At 33.7% G+C, this 27,894-nt stretch overlaps 1 protein-coding gene and 1 long non-coding RNA gene across 4 annotated transcripts in view; one reads left to right on the top strand and one right to left on the bottom strand.

The window, feature by feature from the left end:
* The window catches only part of LOC127702195 (uncharacterized), a 305,823-nt gene that overhangs the window by 16,130 nt on the left and 261,799 nt on the right, over window positions 1–27,894 (top strand). The gene's annotated exons all lie outside the window — the stretch shown is intronic.
* Window positions 19–27,891, bottom strand: LOC127702169 (uncharacterized). 3 transcript variants are annotated; one of them, XR_007982291.1, is made up of 5 exons: window positions 27,747–27,891; window positions 13,586–13,797; window positions 9,762–10,262; window positions 4,385–4,420; window positions 19–2,524 (listed from the first exon to the last, which is right to left on the bottom strand). XR_007982291.1 is itself a non-coding variant. In XM_052206275.1 (4 exons), the coding sequence occupies exons 1-4, from the start codon at window positions 13,764–13,766 to the stop codon at window positions 2,511–2,513; spliced, it is 732 nt and encodes a 243-aa protein (XP_052062235.1). In that variant the 5' UTR covers window positions 13,767–13,986; the 3' UTR covers window positions 19–2,510. The 3 variants fall into 3 exon arrangements, 1 of the variants encoding a protein (XP_052062235.1); XR_007982292.1 differs by lacking the exon at window positions 27,747–27,891 and adding an exon at window positions 13,898–13,988; XM_052206275.1 differs by lacking the exon at window positions 27,747–27,891 and having other exon boundaries at window positions 13,586–13,986.

Raw genomic sequence — 27,894 nt, 5'->3', positions numbered from 1 at the left:
GGCACCAAATAAAACAAGTCAGCATTAAATATTTATTATATAAAACAAAGGGTAGTTGTAACCATTAGTAAATAACAGATGGAAAATAAATCAGTGGTTAATATATATGCATAGAAAGTCCACATACAATATGTAAGTCTTGTTTTAAACTTTTTTTTCAAACATACAATAATATTGACCAAGGTTTAAGCATATTCTGTTCATAATAATTTAAAATCATATACTATACAGCAACTCATTTTGAATGAAATTAAAATATGTTCAGTAATCAAATTCCTAAAGAGGTTTTTCGCCATTCTACTGAATGCATTATGTGATTAAATTGATCTATAATAGCTTACCTGTTATCGAAAGTGAGCTTTGAATTGATTGTATAGATGAAGAAAGGTTACTATTCCAATTACGTATACGAAAAACTGGACAAAAACAATAAGTAAATAAGCTATTGTAAATATCTCCTCTTTTTTAGCAACTCATTCTTCATCAACTTCTTCACCCTGCTCAACATTCTCACTTTGATATTTAAAGCTAGGCAAAACTGTCCACTAAATCCAATTACTTAAAGACTCAAGACATTTCAGAAGTGTCAGCACTTACACATTTGTATTCATTTTTATACTATCATATTATATAAATATATAATGCTTCCATTTGAGGTAACACTGGGAACACAATGACTGCTTTACCAATATTCAGTACTTTTTATTTAAGTCCGCAATTCAGATTCACCAATGCTATTACATATCTACATTCCTATGTAATTGTAACGGTAGATTTGATGGTGCCTCTCATTATACAGATTCAATTTTCATATGGTTCTGACCAAATTTCCGATTCTGAAGCTCATGAAAGACATGACACCAAAATGTATATGTTCGTACCCCATCCTACCATGTGTTATTCATTGTTTTGTCTTTGTTTGTACATCTGAATTCTCGGAGTGGTATTTTCGTGGTATCATTAATTTTGGTAATTACTAATATCCCTTTTACGTTTTGTATGCACAACTCTTTATTCCTGGTCCTACGGTCATAATTAACACAAATTATCTGTGTGCTTGCCTGTTTCATTCTACTTTGTCCTATCTGGTGGTACATTTCAATATCCATTTTTTTTGTGGGGCAAGACATTTTTTTAATCTTTATTTATAGCCTATTTCCTTCTGTGTTTTATGAAATATCTATTTTTTGGGGGAAAAGTATAAAAGGTTAATATGACGCAGTTAATCGTGAATGTCCAAGGCCAGGAATCAAGAGTCAAAAGTGTTGATTTGTAACTTCATTGTTGTCGTAGCTACATTTTGACTTAAGAAAAATTTTCGATCTTGGTTTTATGTGTTGCTTGAAGCATGGTATGGGTTAGCGTTGAGGGTACATACCACTTATGGTAAGTTTCGACTCTGCGTTTGGTAGTTAACCCCATATTTTGGAATGTATATTTACCCCATATTTCATTCTAATATTTTTATGTACTATATGAGAGTAATAATACATTACCCAATTGATACACTCAAGTAACTAGAGCCTTTATCGCTCTCCTGGTATTTGAAATTGGTTAAAGTCGGACAAAGACTTCTGTGAGAACCCAACTGACGATTTCGGCCGCCTTGACTTATTAGTAGATCTTATTTTTCTGATGATTTTTTGCTTTCAACAGTCTCTCACTATCTTCTATAGTTTCAACAATACCACACAAAAATTGGTCCAAGTTGTCATTCAAGGGCAATAACTTCTGTAAGGAGCTGACTGACGATTTCACCCATCATGTTTCTTATTTTGGGGGTCTTGTCCTGAAGATCGCTTTGCTGTCTACAGTTTCTCTCTACAATAGTTTTCAAGATAAAGCCAAAGATCGCTAAAAAAGATATCATTTAAGGACAATAACTCCTATAAGAAGTCGTAGGACAATTGAGCTGATACTGGACAGTAGGTAGTAGCTTGATATTCTGAACATTTTTTCCCTGATAGAATTTCTAAATCTATAACGGGTTCAGGATAAAAGACAATGCTTGCATTTAATTCCTATGTTTTGGTTTTCACTCAGGCTTCCATGTCCGCTGCCAGGCGGAATCATCGGACACATTTGTTACACAAGATAACCAGGATTGATTGTGGTTGAGTTTGGTTCCAATTGGCCTAGTAAGTTTTTGTAAAAGTTACAGACGACGGATGCTAAGTGGCAGCAATAGCTCATACTGGCCCTGCGGGCAAAGTGAACATAAACATGTTTCAAATATTTAATAACCTTACAGATTGATAATTTGCATTCGAATATACTCTGCCATTTCCTTATAATTTAAGTCAGCCTTGTATGACAAAAACTCAGATAAACCTTTGTATTGTAAAATCTTACATCAATTCAACCATTTTACAATTTTCGTATTCAAAACTTATCAGTAAAACCTGGGACTATTATACTAACTTTTATAATACTCCCAGGTAAAACTTAACAATATATATTCATCATCTTTCTTTCTATCTTGCAAGCTTCAATTTCTTTAGGAAGGACATCTACATATCCATAGCTACAAAAGTTAAATATAACTCATGAAATTAAAATGCTTATTTCAATTCTTTTATATATTTTATGGAATTTGGGGCTAGACTGTTGACACAGGTTATTGACCCCCAGGTTACATGCAAGTAATTGAAAAATGGTCAACAACATTTATATTTGTATTAATAAGACTTGTCAACTTTCCTTACTATAAAAGACAAACATTCAACATTTTTGGCAAAAACACTGCTGCCTGAATGTTTCAGTGTACAGAATCTCAACAGAAAGCCATGAGCGCTTATCTGAACCAATATATAATTAACTGCGACAGAGAAACAGTTCACAATGAACAAATTGGTCACTACTTTTAAACAGTCGAATAATTCAATAGACATATATATTAAAACAAGAATGCATGCGTTGTCGTAGTAAGCATACTCCCATTCGTGATTCAAAGTATCAGAAAACAGGAAATAGGTGTCTAACCGATAAAAATAAACTGCTTCGCTGAGCGCAGCTGGATACGCCCGCAGAGGTCCAACCCTGAACAGTTGGGGCAAAAATGGACACAATATTCAAGATTGATACAGGTCTGAATTTGGATTGTAATTAAATATTTGACATATTATAGGTTTCTGAATAAATGTAGTCAAAGAACTTGAAATTGGTTATATGAATTGAATTTATATTCAATTAAAGATTTTTTGCTGTTGTGTAATACAATGTGCTGTTGCGCAATACTTAGTAAATCTGTTGTCAGACTATAAACAAATAAAGTTCAATTAATTCTCAATGTCATATTAGAAATTTATGAAAATCAAAAGGGAGCTTACATCAGTAGATATAAACAATTCACCAAAGTTTCATGAGAATTGCTGACAGCATTTTTAGTTATTGTCTGAAAACTGGAAAATCCCCCCTTTTTTAATGAATAAAACCCCATAACTCAGAAATGTAAAGTGTAAAATTTATAAAATTCTAAAGGGAGCTTACATCAATAGATATAAACAATTCACCAAAGTTTCATAAGAACTGCTGAAAGCATTTTTGAGTTTTTGTACGAAAACTGGAAAATCCCCCTTTTTTTATGAATAAAACCCTGTAACTCGGAAACGTAAAATCTAAAATTTATAAAAATCGAAAGGGAGCTCATGTCAATAGATATAAACAATTCACCACAATTTCTTGCAAGTTGGTGAAAGCATTCTTGAGTTATTGTCTGAAAACTGGAAAATCACCCTTTTTTAATGAATAAAACCCCATAACTCGGAAACGTAAAATCTAAAATTTATAAAAAACAAAAGGGAGCTCACGTCAATAGATATAAACAATTCACACAAGTTTTATGCAAATTGGTTAAAGCGTTTTTGAGTTAATGTCCGACATGTTGACGACGGACGGACAGACGGACAATGGTATACCATAATACGTCCCGTAAACGGGCGTATAAAAAGCGCGTACTTGTTGCAATCCTTAACTGTTGAACTTAAAACCAAATAGGAAGTCTTTCTGTTCAGTAGTATAGAAGAAATGTGTGACGAAACATTTTAAGTTCATTGAATATATTGAAAAATTATAGGGAATCAGGATCTTCTATGTACTGCTTGCTTGAAATAAATGGATTTGACTTTTTTTTTCATACGATAGTCTGTGAAATATTGATCATCTTAAAAAATATTTGATGCTGTCCGAGATTTAAAGATGTGAAATGTATGTTATGACAGTTTTTCTTTCTTTTAATGATCTTTATTATTTGCTATTGATTGATAATCTAAACAAAATTAAATAAATTATAGGTCCAATGTATTCACTTACAACAATCCCCCCAAATCCCCAACTTTTTCCGAAAAAAAAAAGAAAAATGAAAAAAAGTAAGAAGTCAACTTACATTGATGACCACCTCTTCCATGTTGTTGTCTTGCTCCTGTTATAAAATAAAAAAATAACATATATTGAACACATATACATGCGTACATAATACAGAATAATTACTATGTCGCAAACTTACAGATGTCTTTTTTTTATTAAATGAGTTGTGGTTTCGTATATGTAGTAATGTTATAACACCATATTTAAATAAATGTGGATAGTGTCCACATGTGGACGCAAATGATGCCCCCGCTTGCATAGCATATAGCTATAAAGGGACATAACTGAAGAACGGTAAAAGTGACGCTTCCCAAATTTGAACTTGATCTGAGTTTTGTGGTAATAAGCATTGTGTGTAAGTCTCATAACATTTGGTTGAGGCTAACTTAAGTAGAGAACAGAAACTAAAAATTCAGCATTTTTTTCTATTTGTAAACACGCATAACTTTAGAACGGTTGTGTATAAGTTTTATAACATTTGGTTGAGACAAACTAAAGTTAGAGAACGGAAACGAAAAATTCAGCAATTTTTATGTTTATAAAGGGACATAACTCAAGAATGGTAAAAGTGTCGCCACCAAATTTTGTACTTAATCTGTATTATGTAGTAATAAGCATTGTGTATAAGTTTCATAACATTTGGTTGAGGCAAACTAAAGTTACAGAATGGAAACTAAAAATTTGTACTTGATCTTAGTTTTGTGGTAATGAATATTGTGTATAGGTTTCATAATGTTTGGTTAGGGCAAACTTAAGTTACAGAATGGAAACTAAAAATGTTGCAATCTTTCGATTTATAAAGGGGCATAACTCAATAATGGTTAAAGTGACACTACCCAAATTCAACTTGATCTGTGTTTTATCAATGGAAGTCAAAATTAAACATTGCATTGTATAAAGCATTGATTGTAGTTGATTCAACTATAATCATGGACAAAGGAAGATAACTCCAATTTTGAAAATTACTTGATATTTAGAAGAAAATAAAAATTTTGCAATTTTTCCATTTATGAAGGGGCATAACTCTAGAACGGTTAAAGTGACGCCACCAAAATTCAAACTTGATCTGTGTTTTGTGGTAATAAGCATTGTGTATAAGTTTCATAACATTTGGTTGAGGCCAACTTAAGTTAGAGAACGGAAACTAAAAATTTTGCAATTTTTCCATTTATAAAGGGGCATAACTCTAGAACGGTTAAAGTGACGCCACCAAAATTCAAACTTGATCTGTGTTTTGTGGTAATAAGCATTGTGTATAAGTTTCATAACATTTGGTTGAGGCAAACTCAAGTTAGAGAACGGAAACCAATTTTGGGACGTACGTACGTACGTACGTACAGACGGACAAGGGTAAAACTTAATGCCCCCACCGCTACGGCGGGGGCATAAAAAGTAAATTTTTATATTTTTTTTTTATTTGAATTCAATAATTATCTTACTTTAGGTTGAAGTTTAATTTTCAAGATCAAATTTTAGTTGTCGACAACAAGTGTTTGTGTTGGTAGCAGTAAAGGTCTAGAAAAACAATTTAAGATTGTATATTTCATATTACTGGGGTCATTACGGATTCTGTAAAATTCTACATTTGGTCAGGCATTTGCTGATGCAGATAAAATGATATTGTTGGAAAACAGACAAGATGGTCAGACGAATTAAAGTCATATCTTGTGATTTTGGATTATTATAGAATAATAGTTTCGTGTGTAAATGCATACATTTGGTATAGTATATATTGATACCATCGTGCAATCTGGATGCCTTTACCTATTTATCAATTATGTCTGTTTGGGTTGCTCGCACAATTTTGTCAATATAACGGAACCATAAACAGCTGTCATACAAGTCATACAAGTGGTTAAGCTAGCTATAAAACCAGGGTTTAGCCACCATTTTCTTCAAAAAATGCCTGTACCAAGTTGATATATATATGCGTTAATTTCCAGTCGTTTCCGTTGGTTGATATAGTCGAGCGTTTGGTTTTGTCAGTTTTATGGACTTCCCCCTTTTGAATTTTACCTTGGTATTCGGTATTTTTGTTAAAACATGTTTTAGTACAAAGTTATTTTTTAATATTGAAGTACCTTAATTTACTTGTCATTTACACTTTTGACAATTCACAATCTAACAGGAATATCTTATTTGTAGTCTACATGACCAAAATCCAAAACTTGATAGATAATTATAACCGTTGATAATCGCATGTCATGGATAAAGTATGTAAATTCTAGTGAAAAATGTCAACTCTGTGACAACTACAAAAGACATATATATATATATATATCAGTGTGATCGATTTTGTGTTTTCCAAGGAGTGTTCCCTCTGAGATCACAAGAAGCAACTAAAATAACAGAGAAACTATAGTATGTGTCGGTATGGTTGTCAATCTTTTATCAGGGTGGATTTTTTTTCAATGTTGTAGCACAACAGTGTAAAAGGATTGATATAAAACATAACGAGACAGGGTGTGAAAGAAATAATCAAAGGTTAGCTCAGTCATAATGGAAAAGTAAGAAGAAATCTGTTATAATTACCCAGCATACAGACAGACAGGCAGGATGTATAAAAACAACAGGATTATCAAATTTTCATTGTTTAGACAAGATACGAAATGCCCTTGATGTAACCTTGAATGTGGCCCGCTTCCAAAACAACGTTGTCCAAGTGCAGAAGCATACTGTGGTCAGAGAAATGAAATGCTATGATCTCACTTTGGAAGTTGTAAATGATTGTGACAAGAGAGCATTTGTCAAAAATAAGCAAGCACCATGTCATTTGTGGGATCAATTTTTGGCAAATTCATTGAAATTGGACCAGAAATAATATATCATTGATACGAATAAAGCCAAATTTCGGCCAATATATATCAAAACTCACTTATTCGTGTATAAAAACATAGGCTTAAAAGGATTCAGTTGACAGGGGTAAATACCTCACAAGTACTCATGATGACTTCATTGGTCATTCACAAGATAACATTACTCATACTAAAAACGAGGCGAAAGATACCAAAGGAATATTCAAACTCATAAGTCGAAAACATCCTGACAATGCCATGGCTTAAATTTAAAAAGGATTATACGACAAACAGTATACAAAGCACAACATACAAAACCAAAGAGTGAACAACACAAACCCCACCAAAATCCGGGGGTGATCTCAGGTCCTTTGGAAGGGTAAGCAGATACTCCACATATGGCACCCGTCGTGTTGTTCATGTAAGTACAAATCCGATGATAAGTTAACAAAGGCTGCTTTTCAGAACAATAAAAAAAGTTGAATATGGTAAAAAGCGAGATCGATTGGTTAATTAATATAATGACCTGGTATAATGTAGGTATTGATATTACTTTTGCTTAATGGAAATATTTTACAGAACTGCTTTGACTTGATTTGATTGATTGGTGTTTAACGCCACTTTCAACACTATTGTGCTATTTCGTGGCGGTCAGTTTTTATTGGGAGTAACCAAGAGAGAACCACCGACCTTCGGTAGGAAAATTGTCAATCCTAGTCAATTGAGATTGGAGTCGAGTGCACCTGCCCCGTGCGGGATTCGAACTCGCAACCTCAGTGTTGACAGACTAGTGATACAGTAGTTCGACTACTTTGACCACTAGGCCCCCTGAACTAAAATGAAGACACAATTAAAATTATTGCATCTTCCATATTTCGATGGAGAAAAATAAGTACAAGTACGGAAATTGTATAGTCATTTTGAAAGGAATATTTATTTGAAATCCATGAAAATATTTAACAATTTATATCCCTTGTTCGTTTGATCATATAGATCCTAACATTTATATGTATTTATACATCAGTGACTTTCAAACATTTAGGTTTTAACGTTCCAGATGAAGGTAAATCAAGAAAAGCACTACGGACGCAAGAAATTATAAAGTGATATTTTCATTTCTTTGTTAAGTTTTGCATTAACATAAGAACATTAAAAAATTGATACTTCAGAGTAAAACATTACACAAAACAACCTTTTGTGAACATCTATGTTGATACCGACGGTAATTGTCATTGCAAACAATTTTTATTTCCAACTATGAAGATGCTGATTGAAAGTTACGCTTAATATATTTTTGATGGAGAAGATAGGGAACTCTAGACAAATAAGTACTGGATATATTGAACCCCAAGTCATACACTCCTCCTTTTCAGTCCCCTACCCTATAAACAATGAACATTTAATTCCTATACTTTTCCTGGTGATAATTCGTGAAACCAGATGTTAATAAAGATAATGCCAACTTTAATGAATAATCCATGCTGATGGTTATGAGGTGTATTTGTTAAGTTAGAGATTAAGATATGAACTTCGAACTTATAGGAAAAACGGTAGAATTTATTCTGCCATAGGCGACAATACCAACATTTTCTAAATTTGCCTTTTTTATAATAAAAACCAGGACAAAGCAGTCATGCGTGGCATTAGTACTTTGTTATTCTGTTTTAGAAATTGAAGTCAAATAGTATCATGACCATCTTCCAACGGAGCTTGTTTATGGTATCCATGCCCACCGTAATTTTACATCAAATTTATAAAAATTTGGAAGACTTTTCGAATAATTCTCAAGAAAATATTTCAATGGGTTTCAAAATTTATATTGTAAATACACATACACACTGCAGTTATTTACAGATAAATAAAAAAATATATTGTACCCTTACATCCAATCACAGCGCTCCTAAGTTGACCTTCCACCTAAAGCCGGGAAGATGTAATACTACTTTCTTCCCTATATACACAAGAGTATGTCTGTAAATGAATCTTAGATCTGCCTGGCATCATCACCAAAGTCACACAAAAGGAAACAACTGACGAGGTTTCCGTCTTGAAAACTAGTTTAGTTTTGCAGGATTCAAATTTAATTTATAGACTTTTGGTAGCAGTAGTAGTTTGGAAAAGTCATAAATGTTTATTTCACATATCACTGTCAACGTACTTTTGAATAGGATTCTGGTTAATTCTATTCCGTTAAATTATATATTAGTAATTGGTTATTGATAGATAAAATAAGATTGTTGAGTAACGGTCTACATGGACAGACAAATTAAGTTCAAAGTTTACTTCTTACGAGTTCAATATAAAATATAAATGAAAAGTATCGTCCAATATATCTTATGTTATATAAATATAGATTCTACGGCTGCATCAAGTGTGATACTATATTTCTCTACTCGAGACAGTTGAATCTTCAATTTTAAAACGCAAGGCTTGCCGATTTTCTTTAATATTTAAAATTTAATTGTCGATTGTAATAATTTCATTTTTCATGCAAAGTATTATATTATATAATAGACCAGAAAGATTCCGAAAATAATGTACCTAACATTTGTTTAAAAGGAAGACCACTCTTACAAATCGTGGAGAAAAATGTATATTTACTTAGAGGAACTGGCGTATTATCAACATAGTATCCAACTCTTTGTCTCAGTCCTTCCAAAACCTGCTGAATATGTCGCGGTCTACAGCTAAATGTTGCACGAGCTTCCACCATATCCGAGTTTGTAATTTGCCTAATGTCAATTGTAATGTTGCCAACTGGTATTCCATGAACTGCCTCCCTAATACCTGTCCCTCCTCTCCCAAAGAACCGACCAGTATGCGCTTCTTTGAGTGATCCAATGTGAATGGGGTCACCAGGTGGACGCTGTTTTATTGGGCAAATTCTTTCTAAAATATCATCCCTCTCATGTCCGACAGGAAGCAGTTTGTTTGATAAAATATAAATGAGCCGATCTGCACTTCCATTTCCATTCCCAGTAAAAAGATTCAACTGCTTAACTCTTTCATAAAATTCTTTATGTATTGAACCTTCATAAGCAGATGAATGTGTATATATATTATGACATTCCATTATCTTATCTGGTGTAATGCTTCTCCAAGCTAGAAAAAGTAATTCAAATTATCAATAGAAATCTACAATTAACAATAATACAGTGAAGTTTTGCATTTGTAGTTCATATTATTCAACGCTACAAGTATGTTTCCATCAAAATAAGACATTAATTTTGAAGTTCGCTGTATAAAGCATATTTACCATCTTAGCGTCCATCTCTGCTTTTGGCATTTATATCATAAAATTATCAGGAAATAATTCTTACTTCCGATTGATACATTTGCTGTTTCTATCAAATTAAGGAGATGTTTTAATTGAAATTCATTTTTTTTATTTGCAGACCCCGGGGGTTTTTCTAGCATCACTGGGGTATAAATGTATGGTCACTTTGACTTCTCTTGTCCGGATAAAACTCAGCCTTGCAAAAGAGGTGCGCCATCAGTTTTCTCGGGATGTATAAATACACTTTCGGTCAAAATGTGTATTTTAAAGAATCTTTAAAATCTTCGAGGTGTCCGTAGATGGCCTGTTGCAAGGAAAAATTTCCGCTGCGGTCAAGCATACCCTCTTCAGTTTTCCATTGGCAGTCTACTTCTTACACCCTTTATCCACGTCGAGCCATTCTTCATAACGTACCTATCTGATTTATTGTTTATGTGTCTTCATTCTGAATATGCCTAAAATATTTCCCACTGGACGTAAAGCAAATAACCATCATCATCTTTTCTTGTTTAATAAAAGTGTATTTTCTTTAAAGTATATCTTGTCTAAGCGTTTCCACATAAAAAGTGGATTCATTTGATTTCGTGGATTGAAGAAAAATAATACTTTTGTAGATGCTTGATCAGTTCGCACACTCTTATAAATATTTATCTTTCGTTGATCATTTAAATTCGTGCTTCATCTTTACCCAAAAAATCCACGAAAATAGGTACCCAACGAATAATAATGAGTTCACAATTATGAGAACATTTGAATATGACAATGCCTCAAACTACTAGAGCGCATTTCATTTTTAAATTTTACACTTCAATAACCCAGGAAAGTTGTCGAAATACCAACAGAGAAAAATAGAAGATAGTATTTCATTTTTTTTCAAGCATATCACTTTTATTGAAACATAAAAAAGTAATTTAAGGTTTATCACTTGTAGAATGTGTAATAAAAACTATTGGATAAAATAACAAAAACAAAGATTCTGAGGGTATTTTATACCCAATACAATGTCATTTACTGACTGTAACATTTGCACATATTTTGCTCTTTACCACTAGCTCATCATTGCCAATGAAAAGTTCTGGCCTACCTAACGGAATCAACTCGTACAAAATGATCTCTCATGTAGTAAAGAGATTGGCAAATAGATTATTGGGTCGGAATATCTATTTAAAGAAACGATTATTGTCATCAACTGCAGGCCAAAACCAACACCTGAAGCATCATATATTAAAGCAATTACAGTCCATGGCCAAAATTATTCGTCATAAGTAATTTTTCACTAAATATAAAACTACGTATAAATAGGTTTCTTCCTAAAAAAATATTCTGATCCCCAATTTGATGAAAAAAAATATTGTGGTCAAGCAGATGACAAGAAAAATATTCTAAATCCAGATTTTCCCCATTCCTGATAGTGTTAAATTTTGAAAAAATTCTGACTCAGACAAAAAACCATAACCCCTCCCTTGAAGTTAAATGGTTGCTCCCTTACAGATAAAAGAGGTGAAACAGATAATTTCAAGCAATTCAGTGTCTATGTCCAATGACCTCAACTTCCGCAAAAATCGCTAAAACTAGAACGAAACTGAAATTTGATCTGTAAATTATTATATGACTTTCTACAAAGTTGATACGGGCATTACAAAAAAAATGTGCATGCCGAAAACGAATACAATTAAGCAACTGCATATGGCTAAGAGCCGCAACTTCTGCAATGCATTACTCAAAGTGGTGAAACCTGATAAATTTCAATCATTTTTTGTATATCCAAGGGCTGCAACATCTTAACAAATCGATCAACTGATATGAGGTTCTTTTTCTATAATTTTACAAGTCCCCCTCTCGAAAAAATTTCGGATTTTTTCTGATTTAGCGAACCCATCCGTACTGGTTTTTGGTGAATGTAAACCGTTTTTAAAATTTATATAGGCGCTAGAATGGAGACAAGTGATTGCGAAAGGACAGTCGACCAAAATACCATCTTCGGTTAAAAAAAAAGTTTAGAAAATTTACAAGGTTGACACATTGACAAACTGGCGGACAGAGTACAAACCAATACGGTCTTCGTTGGTAGGGGACTTAGAGTGGGTGGCGCATATTCGCCGTGGACACATTTTCGCCGTTTTGCTATTTTTTCTGTAAATTTCGTGTGCCTTTACCCAATACTTGTCTAAATTGATGCTAAACGCTGTTTGTAATGTTCGAACTGTTGATATTTCTCTTTATCCCATTTCCAATGTTATTCGCACATATAAAGAAAAACGCAGGTGTTTTTGAACGATTTTGGCAATTATGCAAGATTTATATGTCACGCATGCGCAGTCATAAAGTAAATATTTGTTAGAAAAATCGTATAGGAATGATCTCTCAAGCTAATTCATGTAATTGCAAACAATTGTTTTTATAAATGTACAAGGATAATGAGGATGGTCATATCATACATTGCGGCGAAAATGTGTCCCCCATGGTACAAGAACAACTTGATTTCCTCTTGAGTTTGCGTTCATTTTTAAAACATTTAACCAATGTTTTGAAGAGAATTCCTTTATCAAACATTTTTTTCAAATAGTAAACTTTCTGAAACCTACATAAAAAGTTTCAAACATTCGAATGTAGGTCGGATGTAGGTGGAAATGAACGAATTTTGTGGCGAATATGCGTCACCCACTCTATCAAAAACGGAGAGGGCAATTTAGTCTGCTTGTACCTGCTAATTTCACACTAGAACGTACTTCATTGACCCCATAAGTACATAGTAAATAGTACTTCCATCTTACAACATAACTGACACAAACATATTGCTTCGACTGATGTTACAGAAGTCGTGCATTTAAGCAAAGATTGATATACTATACAAGTCCTTGATTAAACATATCATTTTGCAAAAGTCCAATTTTAACAGTCTCTTATTGGATTGTGTCTATAAATATACGAGGGGATTTTCAATATCAGAAATGATTTATCTCGAACACACCAAAAACTGTTCAGTTGTACGTCAAGTATTTCATTCTGGAAAACGGACACAATGATTTTGACGGGTAATTTAATATCTGTGAAACATGCAAAGTTAATTAATGGTTAGTAGCTGGGACTATTATACTAGTATAATAGTCCCAGTTAGTAGATAGTTTTTCTTTATCCATTCGCTTACCTTGGTTGGGGCCATTCTCGCATGGACACACTACTTTTGTAATTCTTTTAACATCACTTTCACATATTAATGGATTTCGTCTGGTTGGCCCACTTATTTTGTTTAAAAATTCCTGAAACTTGTTTCTCCACTTAGGGTTATGTTTCAAGCAGAAAACCGGAAGACCTGTTCCTGTAGCCATTCCACTTGGGTTATTTCACTTTTCTTGGATTCTGCAACAGTAGATATCGATATGCTGTCAAAATATTACTCTTGCTTACTTAATTTTGAGGGACATGCCAATTTAAGATCATATAAAATAGATATACAAACATTTTTAGAATTTCCGTGAAGTATCACAAGGAAGTATAAATCAAGGTTCAACCATTTTTAACATCGATCGATATACTTATCACGTGACAAAACTGTAAACTAGCGGCATATTTGATTAGACCACAGTGGTATTTAGCCGCTGTGAAATGCTTTTACATTGTATTCAAATAATTTAAATACAGATGTACAAGTACTATTACCTAGTTTCGGCACGCTATCATATTTCGACATAAAAAAAAACCACTTGGTACGTTATAAAGTAAGAGTATTGACAACATTATATTTATAAATAGAACTTGATATATGAGGGTCTGGATGTGGGGTCCTTCATTTCTGTATTCTTTAATTTTTTAGGCCATTTTTCTCTATTCTTTATACTTTTTGTCCATTGTTCTCTTTTCTTTATATTTCAGCACCTCATTATTCTCTATTCTTTATTTTTTTGTCTCTATTCTGTAAACCCCTATCCCAGTGGCGGATCCAGGGAGGGGGGGGGGGGGGTGGTTCAGTGGGTTGGAACCCCCCCCTTTTTTTTTGACGATCAATGCATTTGAATGGGGACGTATAGTTGGAACCCCCCCCCCCCCCTTTATCCTGGGTTGGGAACCCCCCTTTTAAAAATGGCTGGATCCGCCCCTGTATCCACACCCTCATATATATGTGTACTCCTCCTTATCCCTCTTCCTGTTTTAACTTTAAAAATTCATTTAAACGTGGTGGAAAGTAAAGCTGTTAATAAAGATTTTTACGTTAATAAGTATTACATGTACTCTGTTATCTTTTAATCTGTAAGTATGAGCATTTTGTAATGATATTTGATATTAAATAATGGAAAAAATTGTACCAATGATAACGCATGACACCTATCAAGTCAATTTGTTTTCGTCACCATGCACTGAACTATAACGTTGTCTGCAGTTTGGGGGCACCACGTGTACGATTAGTAGATTGATACCATTTGTAAGTATGCATGTTGTTAGAAAGTCATTTGTTATTTTGTTAATGATTTATACAAAAACGTTGTTCATATTTATAGGTACCATTGCATGGTATAATGAGTAGACAATGGAACCAATTGACGCTAATGATGATGAATGCTTCCTATTTGTTCTTTTCTTTGACACTTGGTGACACCATGTTGTTCACAGTTTAGAGGTACCAAAGATCCAGTCAAAAGACAATAGAACCAATAGAACGTATTGTCGATGACACTTGTACCGCTTCTATTTGGTACAGCAGACAATGGTTTCAATGGAAACTAAGGGTGACTACTGCTCTCCATTTGTTCTTTTTTCGTCACATTTGGTGTTGTTAATAGTATAGAGGTACCATGTGGTAGATAATGGAAACAACGGTGATATATACTCCGTCATACCATTGGTACCATGTGGTAGATAATGGAAACAACGGTGATATATACTCAGTCATACCATTGGTACCATGTGGTAGATAATGGAAACAAAGGTGATATATACTCAGTCATACCATTGGTACCATGTGGTAGATAATGGAAACAAAGGTGATATATACTCAGTCATACCATTGGTACCATGTGGTAGATAATGGAAACAACGGTGATATATACTCAGTCATACCATTGGTACCATGTGGTAGATAATGGAAACAAAGGTGATATATACTCAGTCATACCATTGGTACCATGTGGTAGATAATGGAAACAACGGTGATATATACTCAGTCATACCATTGGTACCATGTGGTAGATAATGGAAACAACGGTGATATATACTCAGTCATACCATTGGTACCATGTGGTAGATAATGGAAACAACGGTGATATATACTCAGTCATACCATTGGTACATTTGTTATATTTATACAATGTATTTCTATTAAGATTTCCGGAAAATATTTTTGCTCTTGGTCCTTCCAGGCTTTATTGTTATTTGCGTGCATGAACTTAACTGTAAATTGGTTGACAATAATATTATTTAGTTAAGTGGAAATCTATCTCCACTTAAACTTTTATTATAACATTTTATTCTAGTCCACAATGTTTGAGAGTGTCCATTTTTGAATATGCACATACACCTAGGTGAGCGACACAGGCAAATCTTCGAGGTAGAAACATTGGGTCGCTATTTTCTGTCTTTTAGTCGTTGACCTAAAGGTCCAATGTTTGCTGTTGCCATCAAAGTTAGAAAGATCATATCATAGGGAACATGTGTACTAAGTTTCAAGTTGATTGGACTTCAACTTCATCAAAAACTTTAAACTGAAAAACTTTAACCTGAAGCGGGACAGACGGACGGACGGACGAATGGACGCACAGACCGAAAAACATAATGCCCATAAATGGGGCATAAAAGTAGAGAGAAATTGCAACACTAGTAAATATGATCAGCAAACCAAGATCTATAATTTAGATTATATTATATTTGTATATATGATTGTTCGTTGTTGCTTTATATATCGGCAAAGAGCCAGTTAATACATTTTAGTTCGTTGTATATAACATTAATAGATAGTTATAGATTTTTGGTAACACCGTAATGGTTATGGACAGCTTGAATCCAAGTTTTTACTGGAACGAATCATTATAAAATCAGCAAATATGAATTTTGTGTATTAGCTGAAAAGTTTTAATAAGCGAGTCAATCTTTCCTGTTGTGAATTCTTTTGTAATTCAGTTTGATAATACGACAATAACCCTATACGTCATATTAAGTACCGACATTTTTATATATTTGTCCATTTAAGGATATTGTAATGCAAACTGGATTGAGGTCTATGTAATCCATTGACCTAGTTACCTCAAAATCGGTAGGGGTCTGTGGGATATTATAAAACAAGTTGGGAAAATTTTGATATATGGTCAAAAGATAACATTCACAGACCAAAACTTTCTCAAAATTTCAGCCGATCAATAGCTACTGTGGCCTTGACCTTTAATATACTGAAGCTCAAATCATTATTGGTCTTCCTCAATCCATTGGGCATTAACATGGCAAATTTGGTTAAGATATTCTTGATGTCTCCAAATAGTGTCGCAACTCGGCATATGAGTCGACATGGTTTAAATCAGCAGCCAACTCGTTATAGCAATTATTGCGTTTCAATGATAATTTTACCCTTTCATAGCATTATTTTGTTGTTGTTGCGAAAACTATAGTCAATAGAGACAAACTGTAAAACAACGTAACTGATAAGCAAAACAATATCTACAAAGCAGTAACGATGGCCAAAATCGGCTGTCCATTCCCTTCAAGAGTTCTTATCTTTTAATGATGGTATTTATTTTTTTATTTTTTTTATTTTTTTGCATTTTTAAAAATATTTTCTTGAGAGAAAAGAACACTATCATGTACAAAATGTATATATAGACCAGATCCATTCATGAATAAGTGAACATGACAGAGAAGATGGAGAGATCGTCAGTCAGCTCCTTATAAAAGCAATTACACTTCAATAACATTTTTAACCCTTTTGTGTGTTTATTTCTTTCTTTCCAAAACTATAGTAAACAGAGAGAACCGTATAAGCAGCAAAAAATTATCAGCAAATATGATCAAACTTAAACGAATTCTACAAACGTCTCAACTTGCCATTCAATGACAATTTTCACCCATTTTCAGTTTTGGTTTATTTTCTTGAAAGCATTTATTGTCGGAGAGAAACTATAAACATCAAAAATGATAACCTGGGCTATATTAGATCAATAGATAAGTACATTTCTTCAATTGTTCATCGATTGCTAAAGGAAGCTATATTTTTGTAATGGGACATTAGCTACAATTGAGACAAAAAATATTTTCTTTTAGTTTCAAGTATAAATAAAAACAGAATTTTGAAATAATTTCGTTATAAGCAGTCAGTTTGGGCCAAAGTTGTCAAAATAAGCTAAAAAACATCGCTGATGTATTATAATTCAATAATTTAACCTCATGTGAATCCGTATTCATGTGCCCTTAGCTGGAGATGGGTAGTTAACGCATGTACTAGGCGTGTTCAGCGGTAAAAACGATGATTAACATATTTTTTAACCTATAACATGAAATCAAACAGACCTAGTAAAATCCATTACACGTGCTCGCTATCTATTTATTTCCATATTTATGTTTATATCGGGTTATATGCATTACCGTCGGTCATCTTGATGGTAAATTAGATGGTGTCTAGACTTAAATACACACGAAATACTGATATATATATTTTCTGTGACTATTACACCAATATATTATGTCCCAGATATTATCGAGTCCGTGCTTTGTAAATTGTTTATTTGAGACTTTTTGTAATTTGGATATATAATAAAATATGAAAATTTGAGTCAAATCTCTGAACATGAATTTGACAGCTACTGTCCCTTCAACCATTTTTATGTGTTTGCTATTATCTTGAACACTAATACAGAGAAACTGTTCCTGCAAAATTGACAAGTCAGATATACCTATACAAATAAGCCAATATAGCTGAAATGTTTATTAAACTTCATTGCCTTAATCAGTTCAAGACTTGACCATTTTATACGACCGCAAAAATTTTTTGCAGTCGTATATTGGTATGATGTTGGCGTCGTCGTCGTCGTCCGAAGACACAAAAGGAAGGTTGGGATTGATTATGGGGGTTATGGTACCAACAGTTAAGGAATTAGGCGTCAAAAATAAGCATTTTTGTAACTTTCAGACAATAACTTGTGTTTAAGTGAATGGATCTCTCTGAAATTACTGAAATTATACCACAAGTTTCCATACCACAAAGGGATGGTTGTGTGTGTGGGGGGGGGGGGGGGGGGGGGGGGTATGGCTCAAACCGTTTAGGAATTAGGGGCAAAAAAGGGAAAAAAACAAGGGTTTCCTGGTTAATGGACAATTTTAAAGCAGTGTAAGGGAGGTAATCCAAACTAGAGGCTCTAAAGAGCCTGTGTCGCTCACCTTGGTCTATGTGAATATTAAACAAAGGACGCAGATGGATTCATGATAAAATTGTGTTTTGGTGATGGTGATGTGTTTGTACATCTTAATTTACTGAACATTTTTCCTGCTTACAATTATCTCTATCTATAATTAACTTGGCCCAGTAGTTTTAGAGGAGAAGATTTTTGTAAAAGATTACTAAGATTTACGAAAAAATGGTTAAAAATTGACTATAAAGGGCAATAACTCCTAAAGGGGTCAACTGACAATTTCGGTCATGTTGACTAATTTGTAGATCTTACTTTGCCGACATTTATTGTTTTTTACAGTTTATCTCTATCTATAATAATATTCAAGATAATAACCAAAAACAGCAAAATCACCTTAAAATTACCAATTCAGGGGCAGCAACCCAACAACGGGTTGTCCGATTCATCTGAAAATTTCAGGGCAGATAGATCTTGACCTGATAAACAATTTTACTTCATGTCAGATTTGCTTTAAATGCTTTGGTTTTTGAGTTAAAAGCCAAAAACTGAATTTTACCCCTATGTTCTATTTTTAGCCGTGGCGGCCATCTTGGTTGGTTGACCAGGTCACGCCACACATTTTCAAAACTAGATAACCAAATGATGATTGTGGCCAAGTTTGGTTTAATTTGGCCCAGTTGTTTCAGAGGAGAAGATTTTTGTAAAAGATTACTAAGATTTACGTAAAAATGGTTAAAAATTGACTATAAAGGGCAATTACTCCTAAAGGGGTCAACTGACCATTTCGTTTATATTGACTTATTTGTAAATCTTACTTTGCTGAACATTATTGCTGTTTACAGTTTATCTCTATCTATAATAATATTCAAGATAATAACCAAAAACAGCAAAATTTCCTTAAAATTACCAATTCAGGGGCAGCAACCCAATAACGGGTTGTCCGATTCATCTGAAAATTTCAGGGCAGATAGATCTTGACCTGATAAACAATTTTACTTCATGTCAGATTTGCTTTAAATGCTTTGGTTTTTGAGTTAAAAGCCAAAAACTGAATTTTACCCCTATGTTCTATTTTTAGCCGTGGCGGCCATCTTGGTTGGTTGACCAGGTCACGCCACACATTTTTAAAACTAGATAACCAAATGATGATTGTGGCCAAGTTTGGTTTAATTTGGCCACGGAGTTTCAGAGGAGAAGATTTTTGTAAAAGATTACTAAGATTTACGAAAAATTGTTAAAAATTGACTATAAAGGGCAATAACTCCTAAAGGGGTCAACTGACCATTTCAGTCTTTTCGACTTATTTGTTAATCTTACTTTGCTGAACATTATTGCTGTTTACAGTTTATCTCTATCTATAATAATATTCAAGATAATAACCAAAAACAGCAAAATTTCCTTAAAATTACCAATTCAGGGGCAGCAACCCAACAACAGGTTGTTCGATTCATCTGAAAATTTCAGGGCAGATAGATCTTGACCTGATAAACAATTTTACTTCTGTCAGATTTGCTCTAAATGCTTTGGTTTTTGAGTTATAAGCCAAAAACTGCATTTTACCCCTATGTTTTATTTTTAGCTGTGGCGGCCATCTTAGTTGGTTGGCCGGGTCACGCCACACATTTTTTAAACTAGATACCCCAATGATGATTGTGGCCAAGTTTGGTTTAATTTGGCCCAGTTGTTTCAGAGGAGAAGATTTTTGTAAAAGATTACTAAGATTTACGAAAAATGTTTAAAAATTGACTATAAAGGGCAATTACTCCTAAAGGGGTCAACTGACCATTTCGGTTATATTGACTTATTTGTAAATCTTACTTTGCTGAACATTATTGCTTTTTACAGTTTATCTCTATCTATAATAATATTCAAGATAATAACCAAAAACAGCAAAATTTCCTTAAAATTACCAATTCAGGGGCAGCAACCCAATAACGGGTTGTCCGATTCATCTGAAAATTTCAGGGCAGATAGATCTTGACCTGATGAACAATTTTACCCCATGTCAGATTTGCTCTAAATGCTTTGGTTTTTGAGTTATAAGCTAAAAACTGCATTTTACCCCTATGTTCTATTTTTAGCCGTGGCGGCCATCTTGGTTGGTTGACCGGGTCACGCCACACATTTTTAAAACTAGATACCCCAATGATGATTGTGGCCAAGTTTGGTTAAATTTGGCCCAGTAGTTTCAGAGGAGAAGATTTTTGTAAAAGTTTACGGACGACGGACGACGGACGACGGACGCAGGACGACGGACGACGGACGCAAAGTGATGAGAAAAGCTCACTTGACCTTTCAGGTCAGGTGAGCTAAAAAAGAGGAAAGATTTTTTGGAAAAGGGAGGGGGGGGGGGTAATTTTTTTTTCATTTCAGATTTCAGAAATTAAAAACAAAATTTCTTCAAATATTTTTTATTTTGCAAAAAAAGGGGGGGGGGGGGGTAAAAAAAAATTTTTTTTTGGGGGGGGGGGTCAATACGCAACAGCATAGTGTATTTCACAAAAGCAAAAAATTGAATATAAATTCAAATCATATAACCAATTCTAAGTTCTTTGACTACAGTTATTCGGTGTCAGAAACCTATTATGTGTCAAGTATTTAATTACAATCCAAATTCAGACCTGTATCAAGCGCGAATATTGTGTCCATTTTCGCGCCAACTGTTCAGGGTTGGACCTCTGCGGTCGTATCCAGCTGCGCTCAGCGTAGCATTTTATTACGTTTGATGTTATTATCTTCAGAATTGTAATAGATACAAAGAATATGAGAAAAGGCTAAATGATCAGAACGATAAGATTTACAAATATTTCGCCAAATCAGTTTTGATAAAGTGTAAACCCGGTTTTCTATTAATTTTCTATATATAATTGCAAAATTGGCGCAAACGCTCTAGCTGCAATACAGTACTGGCTATGAGGTAAACCTGGGACAACCTGCATGGTTGGTGTGTGAAAGATGGCCTTTGAGCCTATAGTTTTCTATTTGTTCATTTTTAGATTATAGTTCTATTTCATTTTTTAAGTAATTTGTTTTACTACTTTTTAGTCTGTCCATTCAGGTGTGTCTTTGAATCGCTGGTAGCTATGCAACCGCTCGCATCACATGCTTACGCAGGGTCATGGGCGCCCTCACACATACACAATCAAACGTTTAATTGTTTAATTTTTCGTTTTAAAGTATAAACATCTCTTGCTGGTCTTTAGAACTCTCTTTATCAAATAATTTCGATCCCACCAGCAAAAGTTTATGAGACTGGCAAAGATAGTTCCAACTGGTTAACTGGAGATGCTATGTAAACTAATACTAGTAAATAATGACACAAGTCCCCAAATTGTGTGGCCCTAATTAGCTGCACCTTTCGATTGCAAATAGAATTTAGGTACAATTAATTTTCAATATTTTTATTTCAGAGAAATGAAGGCTATTTACCTAGGTTTCTGCATGCTGAGCGACACAATCCTTTTGATTTAAATAATTACAAGAAAGGGTTTTCTCGACAGTTGGTCGGTTTTGGTCAAATATTTCAAGCTTACCACGACTCTCCAAAAGTAACACAAAACTGAAGGAGAATGATTTTTACAAATGTCCTTTTGGTTTTATTCTCTCAAACGTTATATATGTTGCAGTGAATTTGTATAATAAAGTTCTGAACTCCCGACAGCGTTCATGATGATGGTTATTCAAAAACACCTGTGCTGTGTCACAGTGATCTCGAAAACCATATTGTACGTTTTAATTGTCTTTTCCTATACATGATGTTTTCTCAATAACTTCAGTGCATGCGTTGTATGGCTTGAGAATTCTGTGTTTTGTCGGTCGGACTGCACGTACTACCTACTATATTACATTAGACAAGATTTTCTTTCCAAAACTATCACTGTTCTCGAACCCTAGAATCTCTGGCACAGTAAGCAACCGCTCTACCAATTGAGCACAAAAGGAGTACCTACCATCGCAGCTGCATGATAAAGGTGTTTATATATCTACTAGGTCAAGGGAGGCACCGTTATAAAATGCTCATTTATTTTTTGTGGTATTGGGCAAAGTCCTTTCATGCAGGATTTACATGGCGTTTACATTTTTTTCTTCTCTCGCTCTTTTTTAATACAACCCCTGCTTTGGTAGTTTTAGGCACACGACTAACATGCCCCGTCTAAACTCCACCCTGGACTTATCCAACCCTTTTCAACTTGTTGCACTGATAAAGACTAAAATTATGTGAAAAGACTGGTAATCGTTGGGCGACAGATGAGAATTTAGGGAGCTCTCTTTTATACATATGATAGAAGTGAAATACTTAAAATTTATGTATTTGAATTCTTTTTTCACATTGCAATAAAAATCTTTGCTCCATTCAATACGCCACTAGGTGACTCCTATTAGACATAAATGTTTGCTATGGCATACATAAAAATGTTCACATGTTATTCACTATAACATAATCACAAAAACTTCATCGTCTTGCTTGTGCATGACATATTTGCCACAACATTTTAAACAAGCAACATTCAATAAGAACTTGGCGTTCATTAATGAAACATGAAGAGAAAAGGGTCAGCTTCCAGGTAAACTATATTTGCTCTTTACAACACATCAATTTAGTAAGATGTAAATAACATGTCAACATTCTTTTCATACTGTTGAATTGTAATAATCTGTATTACCGATATCATTAAATTGTTCCTTTGAAGATAATTTATATCACTGTGGTTTTGTTGTTGTTTTATAGGCAAATTAAAAAGTTTTGTATTGCTAAAATACGAATTTTGATCCTCTGTCAGTCTGGAATTCACCCAAAACTCACAAAGATTCAGTGTAATTAAGAACTTGTTATAATAGTCTATCACTTGGAAAATTTCATGTGTTTATATGGACACACTCTTCTGGGGATATCTTGATCTGCTGATGTGTATTTTTGATAAACTTTTGTTCTTGGGATGTTGTCACATTGAATTTTATCCTGCATCCTTTATATCCATATAAAGGACATAGTTTGATGTATGGTGTACTTTCTAAGGAATTGGATATGAAAAATGTGCTCCGCCAGTGGCAGCTGGATACAACTGCAGAGATCGAACTCTGAACAGTTGGGGCAAGTATGAACACAATATTCAAGCTTGATACAGCTCTGAATTTGGATAGTGATTAAATATTTGACAAATTATAGATTGCTGACACAGAATAAATGTGGTCAGATAACTTAAAAATTTGAAATGGAACATTTAATCTACTTAATGGTCCAATATCCAAAATCTAATTCCATGGTTAGCATGTAAAAAAAAACATGAATTCAAACAAAGTTTAATTTTGGACCCTTTGGACCTTAATATGGACTAATTTGAAAACAGGGCCCAAAATTAAAAATCTGAATGCACAGTAAGATTCAGCATATCATAGAACCACAAGAACTCAGTTTTTGATGAAATCAAACAAAGTCTAATTTTGGACCCTTTGGACCTCAATGTAGACCTATTTAAAAATGTCCAAATATCCAATATAGTAAAACATGGTAAAAACCTCAAACAATTCAAGACTTTAAATTAATCCTCATTGAAATTGGTTAAAAGATTTGTATTTATTTTCAATTGAAGATTTCTTGCTGCTGTGCAATACTTTGCTGTTGCGCAATACTTAGTAAATCTGTTTACAAACTAAATATAATAATTTACACACCCTGTTTGGTGTGTATCTCCTGCCATATCAGTATTTGTTGTTTCTTTATATAGATCAGAAATAATTTATGTTAGAACCAGCTTAGCCAGTATTAGAAAAGTCTTGTTTTGGCCCCCATTTGGCATCTAGTTTCTTAACGATTAAAGCCACAACCCACAAAATCGACCCCAACCTTCTGTGTGTGGTATGGAACCTTGTGGTACAATTTCAAAGAGATCCATTGACTAATACTTAAAATCTTGTTCCTCCCCCCCCCCCCCCCTTTTTTTAACCCTTATTCCTGTGAAAGGTTTGGGCCATAACCCCAAAGTCAAACCCAACCTTCCCTTTGTGGTATGGAACCTTGTGGTACAATTTCATAGAGATCCATACACTTATACGCAAGTTATTGTCTGGAAACTAGAAAAATGCCTTTTTTGGCCCCCTTTTGATCCCTTTTTGACCCAAAATCATTCCCAACCTTCCTTTTGTGCCATTGAACCTTGTGTGTAAATTTCATAGAGATCCATTCACTTATACTAAAGTTATTGTCCGGAAACTAAATGTCTTCGGATGACAACGACGACATCGACATGATAGCAATATAGGAACGCAAATTTTTTGTGGTCGTATAAAAAGTGGACAATATGCATTTCCTGCATTTCTTATAATAAAAGAATATTTCTCTCAAAAATAGGCAAATTTGTTTTGGTTTTTTAACTAATGAAAATCTGTCTGTACTAAAATATTTAGAGAATCGTATCATTACATGTCTAGATGTTAGACAAAATGTGCATTAATACACAGCATGGTGATTATTGGAACTGGTTTAATGGTTCTGGACCTGTCTAAAATAGTTACCTTGTGATTGGTTTAACACTGTCATGTGTTGACCCTATGGATCCGTAGGGGGTCAATATATTTCATATAGTGTGTCATGGCAGCGATTTGAGTTGAGATATGCTGCTTGGAATTTTCAGAACGATATTGTATGTGCAATACCCTATAGATTTATATTTTACAAATCAAATAATTATTTTGGAGTTGTTCCGTGTTGATCAGCATAAAAAATCAGTCCTTTATCCAAAGTTATCTACCGTTTCAGACAACATATAACATCATATTTTTGTCTGCAACAAACTAGAGAGATTCGGGACGTCAACTGTGTTACACATCAAGACATTGATGAGAAAAGACGGAACATTAATTCCGAAAAGACTCAAAAAAGTAACTCACAATCTGCAAAACTGTTAAAAGGAATATTTATCAAGCAAAAATCATGATGCTGACTTTGAGAATTTGAACACAGGTATTTTGGGCATGGACCCCCTTTTTTGGGCCCCAATGTAAAATAAAAAAATGCATTTATTTTTTTCTATATTTACAGTTTTCTACAATGTGTAGACATACCAAGTCTCAAAAACTAGCCGATTACAATACCTTTTCCTCTACTATAGTCACATGAACCCCAAGTGAAAAAAGAAGCTTTTTTAGCAAGAAATATACAAATTATTTCATTATAATTTTAATTAGAGCAACTGGAGCCACAATTTTGTCAAAAAATAAGTTTCATGATGCTTAAATAATAGCTGTAACCTTTGCAATAAGTGCGGGTGACTTTTGTGACTTTAGTCCTTTTATAAGAATGTTAGTTGTGTTTGTGCTTAGAACTGATCTGCTGAATCAACCCCATTTCAACATGTTCAACTTATTTTTACAGTTTGTTCTAATGTTTTGCAATAACATCATTGCCCTAGGTTAAAGCAGAGACATAGATATAGGAAGATGTGGTATGAGTGCCAATGAGACAACTCTCCATCCAAGTAACAATTTATAAAAGTAAACCATTATAGGTCAAGGTATGGCCTTCAATATGGAGCATTGGCTCACACCGAACAGCAAGCTATAAAGGGCCCCAAAAATTACTTGTGTAAAACCATTCAAACGGGAAAACCAACGGTCTAATCTATATAAAAACAAGAAACAAGAAACACTTATGAACTACATAAACAGACGACAACTACTGTACATCAGATTCCTGACTTAGGACAGGTGAAAACATTTGCAGCGGGATTAAACGTTTTAATGGTACCAAACCGTCTCCCTTTTTCTGAAACAATAGTATAACATCACATGTATATGTCTCTGGCTAAAGGGAGGAAGGTATCAAAGCAAAAATTAAACTAGCCTTTCAAGGTGTCATAATTATCTTGACTAGAAGGTGTGCCAATTTCAGCATAAAGTATCATTCAATATGTTCAAACCATGTTAAACCTGCAATCTCATCGCTAATATGAAGGGATAGTAAATTATTTGAATAACCATCCCTGGCAAATCCTGCTTTATTATATAGATATGATAAAAAACTATGGCAAGGTATCAAGATGTTGGTCATTATAAGACAGTAACCTTATTCACCCCATATCTGTTTGCCCCTGAGGGTTCCTTTGACCATAAAGTATGTGCAACCTCATTATAAATTTAAATTTATACATTTTGTACATTTCAATTATTGAATTGTTATATATTCATGTATCTATTTCATTCCTTTGAAGAAGAAAAATGTGGGGTGAAAAACCCGAAAGTATTTTTGAAATTTATAATTAATTAGTCTTGATGTGTTAATTTGGCTTCATTTTCAATTAATACTGACAATATCTTATGACTGTTGAAGTGTTGATTGATAATTACAACACCAAAAACATAGGTATTATTATTCTGTGTTTGATCTCAATGCTTGTTTTAATAACACAACAAACAAAATAATAATAAGGGAGTGAACACTTCAACAGGTATGTGGGCAAACAGACTTTGATTTCTTCGACATGCCTGTCTAAAAAGTAAAAGAGGTTAACTCAATCACATTGTTCTTTGATTTTCATCAAAGTCAATGCTAAATACATAAAAGGCCCACCGAAAACTGGTATTTCATTGATATTCACGAAAAAATAAAACTACATTTGACAGGAATTCTCTCTGTAAAAATTATACCTAGATACCTGTAAAAAAAAAACCAAGTGCCTCTGCCTCTGACTCTTGTATTCTAATATGATACATCAATATGTACATTTGTTTTGTAACTTTTCATTCGGTAAGAGTTCCATATGGCACCCCACCATACTAAAAGAACACAATAATGTATTATAACAGTTTATTCCGTGGGGGTACCATTTGGAACTCTTTCCATAGATCTTAACCATTTATATTTTGTTTATGAGTTTGTGCCAATAAAACATTTGTATTTGTATTTTATATTTGTAAATTGATCCGATTTCAAATTCATATAGCTTGGACAATACATTTCGTTTTTGATAGTGTATTTGAACTTACCTATACTTTTCAAAACAGTGCTAACAATGTCCAGGAACTTGAAACCAGGATGAAAATTCTGGTCACAGATAGAAAATTTAAAAATAATTTAACCTGGATTTGTGAGTCATTAAGAAAAGCAAAGTTTTGGCAGGGATCTAGAAAAAAC

This window comes from Mytilus californianus, unplaced genomic scaffold, assembly GCF_021869535.1.
Source record: "Mytilus californianus isolate M0D057914Y unplaced genomic scaffold, xbMytCali1.0.p SCAF_5, whole genome shotgun sequence".
Taxonomy (NCBI): Eukaryota; Metazoa; Mollusca; class Bivalvia; order Mytilida; family Mytilidae; genus Mytilus; species Mytilus californianus.
This window is presented reverse-complemented; position numbering and strand designations above follow the sequence as displayed.